The following is a 15597-nucleotide window of genomic DNA, read 5'->3' as shown; positions in this document are numbered from 1 at the left end:
AAGCCCTCTGAACTCGGGCTATACAAAACAGGCTGGATTTAGCCACCACCTCCTCCATTGTAATTTGCACACCGTTGATCTCTACAGACTCTCAGAAAGCCTCGTAATTTGCAGGAAGGTATTGGTTATAATATTACCATTAGTGGTAGAGAAGCAAAGATAGATTAGGCAGTCTTTTATTTTATTTACTTTTTTTTTTTTGGTCAAGGATCTCATGGTCAAGTTCAAGATTAAGACTAAGATGTGAAAAAAAAAATGATGACCAGTTTGGTAACTGCAATTACAGTTTATTTATTGGTTACAGACTTGGAACAGAGGAGTGATAATCAGCTTTGCTGGAGTGGAACAGAAGTAACCTCTGAAAGTCAGCTGTGGGGGATAGTGGAACATTTTCAGCTGAGAGCCGTTCTGAGACTCTTTCAAGCTTGCTAAGGTGATTGGCCACATCTGTTACCGGAAGGTTAAGAACATCAGGGTGATTCAGTTTATTTTATAGGATATAATCTGAATTCATTTCTCTCGGAAATAAAACTAATGCATTTCAAATGATTTTCCCCTAACAATTATTTCTAAAGGTCATGTACATTTTGTATTGTTTTGAGAAAGGTGAAATATGTTTCAAAGCATGCTAATGCAGTAATCAATATTTCTTTAGTAAACAAATGAATTTTTGAGACTGAGTTTCAGATTATGTAAACTTCTAATCTTTAAGTCAATTATTAATATATTAGAAAAGGAGAAAGGGCTTTAGTAGCTTTCAGTTTTCTTGCAATTTATTAGATTTAGTATGAATTATTTAACCTAGGAAAGTATTCATCTAGGAAAGTTAAATATTTGATTAATATTAGGTGTTTGAAACCTATATAATTATTATTTAAAGTTATACAACCAAAGTAACACATACTGTGAGTCAATAGAAAGTAACTTAATTTTTTTAAAAAACTTTTGTACCTTTATTTCTGTATCTTTGTCATTTTCTTTAGCAGTTAAGAAGTGGGTCTGTTAAAGAGTTTTAAAAATTCTGCATTGGTAAGACTTTGAGTCAGAACTACATCAAGCATTACAAGTTTTTTTTTTTTTAAGCATTACAAGTTTTTGAAAAAGTATGATATGTTAAAAATATGCCATTAAAAGTTTTATTGTATTTTAGTTGTAAACTTGTGCTTTCACGGATCATCTTCTAATGTTGCAAAAGAGAAAGTCTGACACGTGTTGTTTACTCAGAAAGCTGCTCTTTATGTTGTATGGTCCTCTCCGTCGTTTCCAACTCTGCCATGTGCTGTGTGAACTGTATTACTAGAGAGCGAACTCCTGGATATTGTCCGCATGATTCCGTTCTCACGGCCAGTGTTAAATGTGGGGCAGGCCAGGCCTTCTTCACTGCCGTCCCCTTTTATTCTTTTGAACACCACCACTTGCTGGAGCACTTTACTTAATAGCGGCTTTACATTTTTTGCCAGAAAATTTCGAAATCTTGGCATTGGCTTCTGGTGATTTTCATTTCTTAAAAAAGAGTTGATATTTTCCACATGCTTCATTTGCCAAGTAATTTTGGATTGTAGGAGACTTTGAGTTTTGCCTTAATCCTATGGAGGGTGTTGTTACTTTCTTTTAGCCTGCTGCCAACCTGGTTAGGTTCAGGCTGCAGGTTTCTACCCACACTGTTTGAGCTGTGGTTCTAGTTTCAGTTTGGGTTTCAAAAGCCTTTGCGCTGCAGTTTGGATGTGTCCCGTGTGTACCACCCAGTGACAGGTCTGAATCTGGACAGTGGTCTGACATCTGTCTGTTGAGTTCCTCAAGCCTGTGGTACACAGAATAGGATAAGATCCCTGGATGCCCAGTTTGGGGGTTAGTCCAGGAGTTAATGAACAACTTGACTGTGTTTCTTTCCTGAGCTCCTTTTGATTTGCTCTCCCTGCTTGCTTTCCTCTTTTTCATCCTCCAGCCGGAAAGCTATGGGTTATCTGTATCAGTGGGCTACACTTTTGCAACCATATTCATGACATCCAGGGTCCCGTGTGGCAAGGAGGGAAGAAAGCAGTAGGATTTGGCCCCACTCCTTTGGAACCATAACTCCACTTAATGGAGAGGAAGCCTCCCCTGCTTCAGAGTTTTGCTGCATTAAACTTTCGTTATTGCAGCCTGCCACTACTATCTTGGGATTACTGGGGGATGGGGACATAAGAAAAAGTAGAAAACAAAACAAGATTGGTGCCCTGGTGCCTGCTTCCAGTGCATTCCAGGCAAAAAGTGGCAAGCTCCCTGTTGGTTGGTGGTAGTTATAATTCTGGCTCCCTCTTGTTTCACATGCCACTAATTACCTCCCAGGGTCTTCAAATTGCTGTTCCATGCGTTCTGCCCAGGGAGGAGAGACAGCTTGGAGTATGGTTAACTCCATCCAGCCTGAGACTGGGACATTCGTTTGTTTTGCCATTAAAAATGGCATGTTCTTAACTGTGTGGTTCCAGTTTTTAAAAAATTTTTAATTTTTGTTTTTAAATCTCCCCCCTTTATAGACTGATCCAGAAAACATGGCTACTGCAATTAGGGAGGTGGGAGTTTGGAGACAGACCAGGACACTGCTACTGAAGAATTACCTAATTAAATGCAGGACTAAAAAAAGTAGTGTTCAGGTAAGTTAAATGTTTTTCTTTCTTATGCCCCCTTGCAGTTTATTCTGTATTCCATCCTTAAGAAATGTTTATTTTGCTGAATACATTTTTATTATAATTTAATATTTTTAGGTTCCTTTAATTTGCTTGTGAAGTAAAAAAGCCATAGAAAGTACCTAAATTACCTATTTTCTAAATGTTAAAAATTCTAATGATTCCTAAATTTAGTTAATGTCTCATATCAGTGCTTAATTTGAATTTTTAGGAATGCATTTCCCAAGTTTCATGACATGAAAAATAAATTCCACAGACAACTTTGTTGAACATTATTTCGTAGTTTATTCCCCATAACCTCCCATCTTTTGACTCTGGGTTGAATTGCCTAACATTACCAAAATTATGTCATGTATTTGTTTAACGTAATGTTTTAAAGCATACATTGCTTTAAAGGCTAAAGGAAAATAAGAACTCTGGCTAACCAGTAATAATAATAATTTTAAAGGATGAAAATATATTGGTTATCTTTTCCTGAAACCAGCAGAACAATTAAATAGCAAGATGAAATAATAGATAGTTCATCTCTATTATAGCAGACTATTGAATTTAACTGAGTGTAGTTTTAGAAATTTAGGAATAATTAAAGCAGGAGTTTTAATGTAGAATTAAATAAAGACATTTTTATGGTCCTCTCTATTAGGGGTGTTTGGTAAGTTATTTTAAATAAAATTATATATGAGTACATTTGTTTAAATACATTAATTATGTCTTAGTTTATTACATGACTTGTTTTTAAAAATATAGTAAAAATGTAAAGGAAAATTAATACAACTGTTGGCTTAGGATAGAACTGCTTTTACTTTTTGTACTTGAGAGCCAGATTTCTCATGTTTTTTTCTTGGTATTAATTATATTATTTGCATAGGAACTTTGATGAATTTTGTTGTCATTGTTATACTTCATAATTATTTTGTTTCCTTTATTATAGGAAATTCTTTTTCCACTGTTTTTTTTATTTTGGTTAATATTAATTAGCATGATGCATCCAAATAAGAAATATGAAGAAGTGCCTGATATTGAACTTAATTCTATGGACAAATCTATTCTCTTTAACCTAATTCTTGGATATACTCCAGCGACTAATATTACAAGAAACATCATGCAAAAGGTTTCTACTGATCACCTTTCTGATGGTATTGTGAGCTTTTATCTCTGTATTCTACCTGTTACAGAAAATCTCTTCTGCTTGCTTTATTGAGTGAATAACATTCTTAACCCTTAGAGACATACCCTTTCACCAAAGTACAGTTTTTTAAAAATATTAAAATCATTTAACTCTTCTGTCTTATTTTTCTTCTGAAATTTTAATTTATATTTTTGTTAATAGGCATATATGTTTTAATAGTTTATATTTAATTCTTAGGCCGTTACAAAATAAGTGTATTTATATGGGACAAAAGATTTGAAGGAACATTTCGAGTCTGTCTCATGTAATAATTAAGAGGTTGGAAACATATGATAAAGATGATAAAGCAATAATCTTTTCAGATTGCCATACTTATTTATGGAGGTATATGGTGTAAACTGGAGAAGTACTTAGTTTTGGAGACTATGACTGTGGCTAAGTGCCTAAGTCTGTTTTTCTCAGTTTGTACTTCTCACAAAGAAATGGAATAGAAAACAATGAGGTCCGAAGAGTAAAGTGGATGAGCGAGAACCTAAACTTGGAGAAAGTGACAGAAATGTTCATACTGTGGTGACTGATTTAATGAAATGCTGAATTGTAGAAAATAACAGATTAACATGTCTTATAATAACAGATTAACATGTTTTATAATAGGGTAGTTGTAATTAACTTTTAGTATGTGTTATGACATTATCGGATAGTGCATCATTGAATAGAAGGAGTCCAGTAACTTCCCACATTGACTTCTTCTGGCTTATTGCTATTTAATATTTTTATCAAACACCTATCTTACTGGTATATAGCATGTTTATTGGTTTATCATATTAAGCACAAGTAACATGGATAATCATAATAATTTAGCATGCCAGCTCAAAAAACTGATCAGAAATGTTAAGAAAATTTATTGATAAGTCTAAGCAGGAGAAAAGCATATACACCAAAAAATTCAAGTCAGTGTATATTAATTTAGATGCCAAAATAGTAGAAACATATAGATTTTTTTAAAGTTCTATCTTTTTAACATAAGCTATCTGAAAGTGGGATATACCAACATACATGGTAATATGACTAAGATGACGTTGACCTAACACCGTTTATATTCGTATCAATCCTGGAGTTGCAGGTCTACCTTAAAAGGTCTGGAAAATCACAGTAATTAACTTTTAAGTAATACTTTAAATTTACAAAGCATTTTCATATTTGTGACTGCATTTGATCTTAAGAACCCAGTGTGATCAGGTAGGTATTCTGGATGAAGATATTAAAGTTTGGGGAATTGTTTGCCTGTGCTCACTCAGCTAATAAGTAATAAAGTTAAATACTAATCCTATGTTCTTTCCACTTCGCCACATGTTCTGAAGCTTCTGTACTGAAAACTAGTTGCTTGTGAATAAAGCCTCAAGAAAATATTTTAAAATTAGGGTTATCTGATGTGAAAGGATCTGAATGATAACTACAGTATTTCCTCCACATACTTCTAAGAGAGGAACAGGCTATATTGGTTTTCAGTGCCAATTTTTATTCAAAGAAGCATTGCATCATAGTTACTAAAATATATACTTTAGTGTCTGAGAAGGATTATGGAATTTTCTTCATAAGAAGGTATTTGAAAAGAAAATACCCACTCATTTATCAAGAACTTATTTGTATAGTTTTACTTGGGGATAGATAAGTGGACTGCAAGTATCACATATAAAGTGTATATTCTTATCATACCAATACATGTATTGTACATAATTTATAGAATTAAATGACAGATCGTGTGTGTAAAATTGTACTATTTGTTATTTTTTAGTATTTTTTTAGAAGAGCTCTTCATTTTCTAAGAAGCTAGAACATAAAACAGAAGTGCTTATAAAATATTACATTCATCAAAAATAATGTCTATTGTATTAGATAAACTATTTTAAGTTGTGACTTAACTATATTGTTGTATTTTATAGTCATAATTACTGAAGAATATGCAAATGAAAAGGAATTGCTAGCATCCAGTCTTTTTAAAACCGACAGCTTTGTAGGCGTGTTTTTCAAAGACTTCATGTCCTACGAACTCCGTTTTTTTCCTGATATGATTCCAGTAACTTCTGTTTATATGAATTCAAGAGGTAAGTAGTTTCCCCCCAAAAAAGTTGAAAACTTGTTAAATGTATGTGTTTTGCTGCTTATAGTTCATATGCAAAATTTTAGTCAGGTCCAACATTGGCATTTTCAACAATACTTATTTGTTCAGATAAGAAAACTGTCAAGTGTAGCATGAATATATGTCAGTGTACTTAAATAACCACCTATTTACATCTACGTATATAATATAAAATACAATTAATGTAACACCCATTTTCATTTTAATACATTTATATAACATTGATTACAGTAACAAAAATGTATCTTGAATTATATGACTTTCTAATCTGTATTTTTTTCTCCTGTAATTGTTTTCACAAATAGTATATTACATATCTTTAAAACCTCAAGGTTTTCCACCAGTGAACTTCATTAGTTTATGTTTGAAACATGGAAAACAGCCTTCAGTGCTTAAACTTCTGAAGAAATATTATTAACCAGAGACATTTGTTGATCAATATTGAAGTCACTATGCTAAGTATTGAATTTGTGACTAATTACAAAAAGGCCTTAGAGAATATTTTTTTCTATTGACTTAACATGGGCTTGTCTTTGTATCTGGAAGTGCTTTCAAGCTGATAAGTCATTGTAGAGTAACTTACCTTAAAACAGAAAAGTGACTTATTTTAAATAATTATCTTTACAATTTCTATTTATTTTTATTTACCATTCAGTATCATAAAACATGTTAACGTATTAATTCAAAAATTTCAAATGAACAAATCAGGAATGAGATATTTTTAGTTTTCGAAGGGTAATTGCTTATTTTCTTTGGTCCTATAGAAAATGAGTAATCATACTACTTTGGTAAACCTCCATATGTTATCTTTAAGAGAAGGCATTTACAAGTCATGCAGAATCTTATATCTCACATTTCCCCCCTCCCCGCCCACCCCCCCATAGCTGGCTGTTCAAAATCATGTGAGGCTGCTCAGTACTGGTCCTCAGGGTTCACAGTTTTACAAGCATCCATAGACGCTGCCATTATCCAGGTAAATATGATAAAGGAAGAAAAAGAAAGCCAAATGTTACTTTAACAATTATGCCCTAGGTATTTACAACAGTATTTGTTTTTATTGCTGTCAAATGAATAAAATACATAACTTATTACAACTTCTTTAAGAGAAAAAGATAAGGACAAAGTCATATTTTCTGTTTTAATATTTTTGAAACCCACATTAACAGATAATTTCTAAATATATGATTCAGCGTTCTATATATCTGTCTTATTGTATCTGTGTTGACCATAGGTAATATTTGTGAAAGATCTGTATTTTCAGACTTTCCCCTTTGAATAAAAATAACTTATTTTAAAGAAAGTGAGTATCTTTATCTTAATCATAGTAGATTTTATTTTTTAATTTAACAAACATTTATAATTTATTTGCCAAACATGATTCTAAGTTATGTGCTAATATTAACCAATTTAATCTTTACCAACCGTTTGTGATTGGTGCTGTTATTATGTCCATTTTATATATGAAACTAAAGCATAGGGAGATTAAGTGATTTTCCAAAACTCAGTTAATTTAGAGGCAAAGCTAGTTCAGCCTATTGCTTTTTGGCAGTGTAGTTTTAGTACTATTCTGCCACTAGGATTGCATATAGAATGTTACAATTATATTTTAAAGACAAGCTTAGGCCTGATCCATGCTTCACATTTTTATAAAAATGAACAGGAGGCCTTGAACAGAAGACCTATCTCTGTTGTCAGACTGCTATATAGTAAAGTGATTACAATAATGCTTTACCTGACAGGGTTGTTAAAAGAACCAAAGGAGATAATATATGTAGAATTGTTTTATAAACTAAACTCTCACACATGGAATATGTTTTATAGATATGTAATATTACACAAATCAGTAATACAGAAGTTTAAGGTACAGACAGTCCAGATCACACTGGAAGAATAGGCCAAGCAGATCACATTTTATACATTATGTTGCATGTCGGTAGAGGTATCATAGGGCATAATTACATTATCTAATTATACATGCTGTATACATATATTATAAAACAATAGGACATACTATTTAAAAAAATACTATTTAAAATAACACTTTTAATGATAGTCATTCATGTTACTAGTAATCATTCCTTAATTCTTCAATTTTATAAATGAATATGTTAATATACATACATAATTGCTTAAGATGATAACTGAAATTTTATTTTCTTTGACAAATTATTTTATCAAAATATGTATACTTCCCAACTTCAGACTTTAAACTTTATGGTCTGCTTCCAGAATATATAAAAGCAATATTCTACTCTATCATGGTTTTGGGGTCAGTCACTTTATTTCAGGTGTTTAGCTTCTTGAGGATTGTATTTACTAGGTTATTGACTAATTTTTTTGGTATATTTATCACAATTTTTTAGGGGTTACTTTCAGAAGAAAATTAATCGAATGTATTTACATTTTCCAATTATAGTTGAAGACCAATGTTTCTGTATGGAAGGAGCTGGAAGCAACTAAAGCTGTTATTATGGGAGAAACTGCTGTTGTAGAAATAGATACCTTTCCCCGAGGAGTAATTTTAATATACTTAGTAATAGCATTTTCACCCTTTGGATACTTTTTGGCAATTCATATCGTGGCAGAAAAAGAGAAAAAGCTAAAAGAGTTTTTAAAGATAATGGGACTTCATGACACTGCCTTTTGGTATGTTATTAAAAGTTTATTCAGTATGATTAATTATTAATTATACACATTTCAGAATTTCAATCTTGTTATTCACCTGACTTGGTAGGAGAGGTACTGCTCCTGTTTTCTCACAGTGATTGTCTTCCTCTTGAAATGTGAGACTATTCAACAAGCTTCAGCAATCGATTGGCTTGCTTTAATATAAGAAAAGTGGGATTTGGAAAGCATGTTAACATTACATGTTAAAATTTTATTGCACATTTTGTTTGAATTGATAAAGTGTGCTCCATGTGTTTTAGTGTATTTCTCCAGTGCATAGAATATATGAGGTCTTGGAGAGTTAGAAATTAATTGCTTTGTATGGTCCTCTCCCAATATCATAGCATGTACACGATATTTAAAATTTAGTTAAAATGATTGAACTTTGTGCATGCAGTTTATAGGCTTTTTTCCTGAAAAAAGGTTATTTGTGTGAATTAAGTTGAAATGTAATTGATAGAGAAACAAATGAAAAATTTGTTTTCACAAGTGAGCATTTTAAAACTGATAATTTTATAGAGTCATGCATTGTTATTAGTAATTCTAGGTGAATTTTTCTTAATTTTCCTATTGTGTTGTGAGAAAATTTATTTTGACCCCATATTGGGAGAAAAGTTAATACATTTTGGGAAAAGTTACTAAGGCATGGGAGTTGGTATTATAGGACAGTTTACAAAATTTCATTCTATTTAACTCAATGCAACAATTAATTATAACACTTTACCTGATGGGATCATTGTGTATAACCTGTTTTCTTTGCTCCTTTTTTTTCCCTCCTGTCATTTTAGTAGTGATTGGTTTTTAAGATGCATTGGGTTATTAAAGTATTTTGTGAGGAAGCAGTAGCTAGAAGAATTTAGGCAAAACTGTCTTTCAGTGCTTCAGTTTTACCTTGTAAAATGATGGGTTGCATTTTGGAAATTTAGGTATCCTTTAGCTCTATTACAGTGATTTTATGATAGTATATATTAAATCATCTACTAACTTGAAAGATAAAGATAAAATGAAACTACTATAAAAATTCCATTGAGCTTTGATTTGAGGAGAAATTTCGAACAAATATAGTGAATCTGTTATTGATCTTCTTTATCTGATGTGTAAATATGTAGTAATTATGTTGTTGATTAGTGATGTAGTCTTGTTTAAAATACCATAAGTTACCAGGGGTTTTATTGTAGCACATGCAATAAAGAAAATTGTTAGTCATTAAACTCGTGTATTTTAAGAAAATCAGAAGTAATGTGTATGATTGAAATTTTGAAATATTAAATTTAAATTAATCATGATTGATAATAACTCATTTTTTTATTCTTGCAAAGATAATCACCATTTAATATCTATATCAGAGTATAACTTAACCAGTACTATATTTTTAATTACATATAAGAGTATTCATTTTCAGTACATGAACATACACAGAAATTAATAGGTTGATTTAATTTTAAAAATATAATGGCTGAAATAAAGATAAAATTTTGTTTAAAGTGATTTATTTTGAACTTTTAAAACCCATGCCATTTAACCATAAATGTATTTGTATTCTCATTTTAGGCTCTCCTGGGTTCTTCTGTATGCAAGTTTGATTTTTCTCATGTCCATTCTAATGGCAGTTATTGCAACAACTTCCGCATTGTTCCCTCAAAGTAGCTGCGTTGTGATATTTCTACTCTTTTTCCTGTATGGGTTATCATCTGTAAGTATTTCCACTTGAAATAGGAATAAGGAACTGCCAAAATATTTGTTTAATGTAGTAAAGTCTTAGTCTTTGGCCTACTTATAGTCAATTTCCCAAGAAAGACAGATTGTTATGAGGTTATTGATTAATGACACATATGGCATCATTGTACCTCATTCTAGGAAAGGTAGAAAATAGTCTCAAGTTTCAATTTAACTTGTTTTTATATGATGTATTTCATATACAAATCCTCTGAACCTATCTTTTACTCTTCATATAACATGTGCGTTTAAGATTGTGTAGTACTAGACTTTTTATTCCTTTGTTTTCATGAAATCTTGAAAGTTAACTTATATTACAGGATGATGTTGTATAAAGATATGTCTTTGTAAATATAGCTCTTGGGAAGTGTTGATATCCATTAAGTATATTGGCTGAATGCTGGCTGTTAATGACCAGCCTTTGTTTTAAGTTGTTCCAGTTTCCATCTTGGTTGGTTTCTATACCCATGCTGTGCCAGTTATTAAATATTTCACTATCACCTCTTCTCTTTAACATAATAATTTACATATAACTCATATACTTTTCTACATAATTGCCCAGTTTTTAACTTGCTTTGTTTCATATCGATACATAAAACTTTAAAGATGGTGTCTATATTTAAAAGCTTATTGATTTATTGTTTTGTTCATATATGTACACATCTAACTCCAGAAACACATAGCTGTTATGGTTTCTGTAGACTACAGGTGATCATGTTTGCCTACTATATAGATAACATGCAGTTTTTAAATTTTTCAGTTTAAATTTTTAAATGTATATTACTATTTGTATGAAAATAAAATATCTTACCTAGCATTTAGAAATTAATTGTATTTGTTTTAATACCAATGTATATGAACAATGTGCATTAAACTTAACTATTTATATTTTATAGGTATTTTTTGCTTTAATGCTGACACCTCTGTTTAAAAAGTCAAAACATGTGGGAATAGTTGAATTTTTAGTCACTGTGGCTTTTGGATTTGTTGGCCTTTTGATAGTCCTCGTGGAAAGTTTTCCCAAATCATTAGTGTGGCTTTTAAGTCCCTTCTGTCAGTGTACTTTTTTGATTGGTATTGCACAGGTAGGTGGCATATTTATGTTGCTTTCACTAACTGTTGTCTTTTCAGCTTCATGCAGCTTGTTATACTACCATGAATACTACCTGTGATTTGAAAAAAAAATTTAAATCTGAGAAAGGAATATTTGAATACTGGAGTACATTTTATATTGGTTTCATTTATATTTTCTCCATTTTAATTTGTTCATTTATATTATCTGTTTGTAAATTCTCCATGTTCTGTGTTAGTATATCTCAGCAGTCTAGTTCATTGCAATAACTCAGTTTGTTAGAAGTGATTAGCTTAGGTGTCAGGTAATTTAGATTGCTTATGGCCTGGTTACATTGTTACCTGTTGTAAAATAATCTCAGATGTGTGTCTGGAGGAAATTGTGTGTGGAGCAGAACAAATATTTCATGACTGTAGCAGTAAAATAAGTAGACCTGGTAGATATTATTGGTCCAGGATTCATGGGATTATCAGTCACCTAAATAATATTTAGATTTATAAATTTGATTTTTATTGGTCTTTACAGGGGCTGGCAGGTCCTAAGGGAGAAATTCTTGTAAGGAATTGTTTTATGTAACAACATACATTTGGTTAATGTCAGAAAAAAAATGAATTACTTAGTATAAGACATTATTCATGTTTGCTGGGTAGAGACTTAGATTGTTTAAAAATATTGAGTTAAAGAAATTTTAGCTACTTAAGATCTCTAAGAGCTATTGTTAATACATTTTGGAAATCCACCGAGTCCCCTTCACTTAGGAAGGTGAGGGGAAGGGACCTTTAGTGTTCATTTATTTCATCTTCTTTTCACAGATAAGGCTGAAATTCAGAAAGGTGGTACAGTTACAGTTTAATCTCTTACTGGCAGGTCTAGAAGCTAAATAAGGCCTTAAACTCTAATACAGTTTTCTCTGCTCTGTCATAGATAGCTTCCATGAATAACTTAACAATTGTATTAATAATTACATTAATTATAAGACTGTGTCCCTTTTCAGTATTGAAAAGATGTTGACATTAATTTTATTCTCTAATGAAATAATTTTATTTTAATTTGTTTGCCTTCTATGTGGACCATAAGTCTTTTATTTGCATTAGTTAGTATTAACATCATACTTTATTTTTATTTCATTTGATAATAATAGTATTAGAATTCAATACCCCAGGAGTGGGTGTAAACTAGTTTTAGAAGCACCACATTAAAAACATGATTGAAAGGGATTGCTGTTATAAACTTAAGAGTTTGGTAAAGTTCTTACTATTTTCCTTATAAATTTATGTTACTAATTTGGTAGATTTTAATCTGTTAAAAGACCCAGTTTGATTGCTGTCACTCTGGATATAAGAAGTAACTCTTAGTGGTAGCTTTTGCTTATTTTTATCATTTTTGTATAATAAAATTGGTGTTTCTGTTCTTCAGGTCATGCATTTGGAAGATATTAATGAAGGTGCTTTATTTTATAATTTGACTGAAGGTCCATATCCTCTAATTATTACTATTATCATGCTAATACTTAATAGTATATTCTATGTCCTCTTGGCTGTTTATCTTGATCAAGTCATTCCAGGTATGCACATAGTTTTTGAATTTAACTTTAAAGATTTTTAGTTTTGTCCACATAGGATCAACTTAATTTTGTTTTTTGTTTTCTTTTAGCCAAAGCACCCAACTTACATTCATTGTTAAAGCTTTTAATTTAATTTTAAATAAATATATTTTGTACCCATGTCTTAACCAGTAGTGAACATAAGAAGATTGTGTAAAAAGAGAGCAGTTGTTTTTTAAAAATATATATATTTTTTTATTTAAGAGAGGAAGGGAGAGGGAGAGAGAGAAACATCAATGATGAGAGAGAATCATTGCTTGGCTGCTTTCTGCACGTCCCCTACTGAGGGCCAAGCCCACAACCCGGGCATGAGCTGTAGACCGGAACCAAACCTGGGACCCTTGAGTCCACAGGCCAGTGCTCTATCCACTGAGCCAAACTGGCTATGCTAGGGCAAGAGCAGTTTGTTTTAAAAGGCTTGAGTCCCTGACTGAACTTCTTAACTTGGTACTTCCCTATCTCAGTCTTTGGCTAAAGTGTTTCATTATTTTACCTTCTACCGTCTAAAACTAGGAAGCAATCTTCTATCTCCTACCATTCTCCTCATCTTCTATCCTGCATCTGTAGCAGAGATTTTCAATGGGTGTGCTCCCTATTTAGTTAGGGAAATGGACTTCTTTTCCCTTCGATTGTCAAATAAAACAGCCAACACAGCAACAACAACAAAACAAAATAGCTGTCAGGTGTGAATGAATCAAAACTATACCTTTTTTTTTTTTTGTCTGGCCAGCAAAAGATACAACATTTTTTGGTGTGCCACAGAATTCTAGTAATTAATTTATGTGTGCCATGAGATGAATATCACTGATACAGCAAATTCCTATAGATTCAAAATATTATGAAATACCCAGTACCCCTCTTACTTTTCCCCTTGAGTTCTTCATTATTTTTGTCTGTGTTCTAGACCTGCACTGTTTTATATGGTAACTGCTAAACACATGTGGCTTTTAAAATTTAAATTAAGTAGAATAGATTAACAATTCATTTCCTCATAGCCAGCCACATTACAAGTGCTTAGTAGCCACATATGGCTGTTCATTACCATATCGTCCAGCATAATAGAAGACATTTCCATCATTGCTGAAAGTTGTATTGGGTAGCACTAGTCTAGACTCTTATCTAATTACTTTCCTTAAGTCGAAGAACTTCACTATTTCCTTTAATCAGGTTAATCACCCTCTCAAAATCCTTTGCATATCCTTATTAAATAGGTATATCTAGTTAAATAGAAACTCATATGTTAATGTCCTCCACAATACTTATTATATATTTAATCTCTTCTTATCATCCTCCCTCTCCGTATTATACTTAATATTCATTAGTACAGTCCTGTTTACCTATTTAAACACATATCCAGTGTATTGGATTGTTTTTAGCTACTCATAGCAGAAACTTTTCTTATTGGCTTAAACAAGAAGGAAACCAATTGTTTTTTACTTCAAAGGAAGTCCAGAGATAGGATGGCTTTCAAGTTGTTTGACTTGCTCAACCTTGTCATCAGGGACCCACTGTCCCCATGCTTTTGCCAGCTTTGTCTCTAGTCTGGCAGATTTGCTCTCCTCATGACCTCGGGGTTTTATGCTTCTTTGTTTCATGGCCAGTGGAAGAGGGAGGGCGAAACTTTCTCCCAACTAAGCCCTTTGCTGCTTCTGTCTGATTGGTTACATGCTTATGGCTGGGGCAATAGCAATCACTAGAGCATGTCAAGAACTGATTAGATTGATTAGAATCTTCTGTGTAATTAGGGTCAGATTTCTTTGAAACGTGGCCGTTTAGGAATGGATATTCTTCTTAAATTGTCAGTTTTGGGGAAGAAAATGGGGAAAATGGGTACATGCTATATGTGGGCAACTATCACTGTCTACCATATATAAGTCTCCTGTGTTTGTCCTGTTGATGTATTAATCTCCTAATTCTAAAAAGTCTTCTCTATGAACTATATTAACTTTTCTAAAAACTTCCTATTTTCATAGACTCTCTAAGATGATACATTCAAGCTTTCAAAATATTTCCCCTAGCCAGATATAAATGTTTCCTCTTCTAGACTCTTATTAGCATTATGGGTGACATGCCTCGCATCCTGCATTGTGTTTTAGCCACTTGGTATATGTGTACTCCTACAGATTTATGTTCCTTTAGGGGGAAAAATGTGCTTTACTCAACTTTACATTCCATGCACTCTCAGCAACTCTAAAACTATTTATTGACTGAGATATATTTTATATCTCAGTATTGACTTAGTACTTCATATCTAAACAAGATCTAGGTTGTTATATATTTCACATACTGCCTTTATGATTATAAAACTGGTTTTTAGAAAGTTCATTATGATAATTCAGTTTTTTTATTTTTCAGGGGAATTTGGCTTACGGAGATCATCTTTATATTTTCTGAAGCCATCGTATTGGTCAAAGAAAAAAAGAAATTATAAAGAATTATCAGAGGGCAATGTTAATGGGAATATTAGTTTTAGTGAAATTGTTGAGCCTGTTTCTTCAGAATTTATAGGAAAAGAAGCCATAAGGTATGATTTAATTTTTGGCAATTAAGGTACAAAAATTGCTGATGGAACATGCCACATTTAAATCCTATATTTTAAATAAG

At 32.0% G+C, this 15597-nt stretch overlaps 1 protein-coding gene across 1 annotated transcript in view; it reads left to right on the top strand.

The window, feature by feature from the left end:
- ABCA5 (ATP binding cassette subfamily A member 5) overlaps positions 1-15597 on the top strand; it is a 57411-nt gene that overhangs the window by 3035 nt on the left and 38779 nt on the right. Inside the window, exons 2-11 of the mRNA XM_028132292.2 lie at positions 305-433; positions 2517-2633; positions 3598-3802; positions 5739-5900; positions 6820-6908; positions 8352-8581; positions 10154-10295; positions 11215-11403; positions 12807-12954; positions 15349-15517. Coding sequence (XP_027988093.1) covers positions 2532-2633; positions 3598-3802; positions 5739-5900; positions 6820-6908; positions 8352-8581; positions 10154-10295; positions 11215-11403; positions 12807-12954; positions 15349-15517 — 1436 coding nt within the window. The 5' untranslated portion in view covers positions 305-433; positions 2517-2531. The remainder of the gene's footprint in view (positions 1-304; positions 434-2516; positions 2634-3597; positions 3803-5738; positions 5901-6819; positions 6909-8351; positions 8582-10153; positions 10296-11214; positions 11404-12806; positions 12955-15348; positions 15518-15597) is intronic.

This window comes from Eptesicus fuscus, chromosome 20 (assembly GCF_027574615.1).
Source record: "Eptesicus fuscus isolate TK198812 chromosome 20, DD_ASM_mEF_20220401, whole genome shotgun sequence".
NCBI classification, from domain to species: Eukaryota; Metazoa; Chordata; class Mammalia; order Chiroptera; family Vespertilionidae; genus Eptesicus; species Eptesicus fuscus.
The sequence above is the reverse complement of the archived record's forward strand: the minus strand, read 5'-3'. Positions and strand labels throughout refer to the sequence as shown.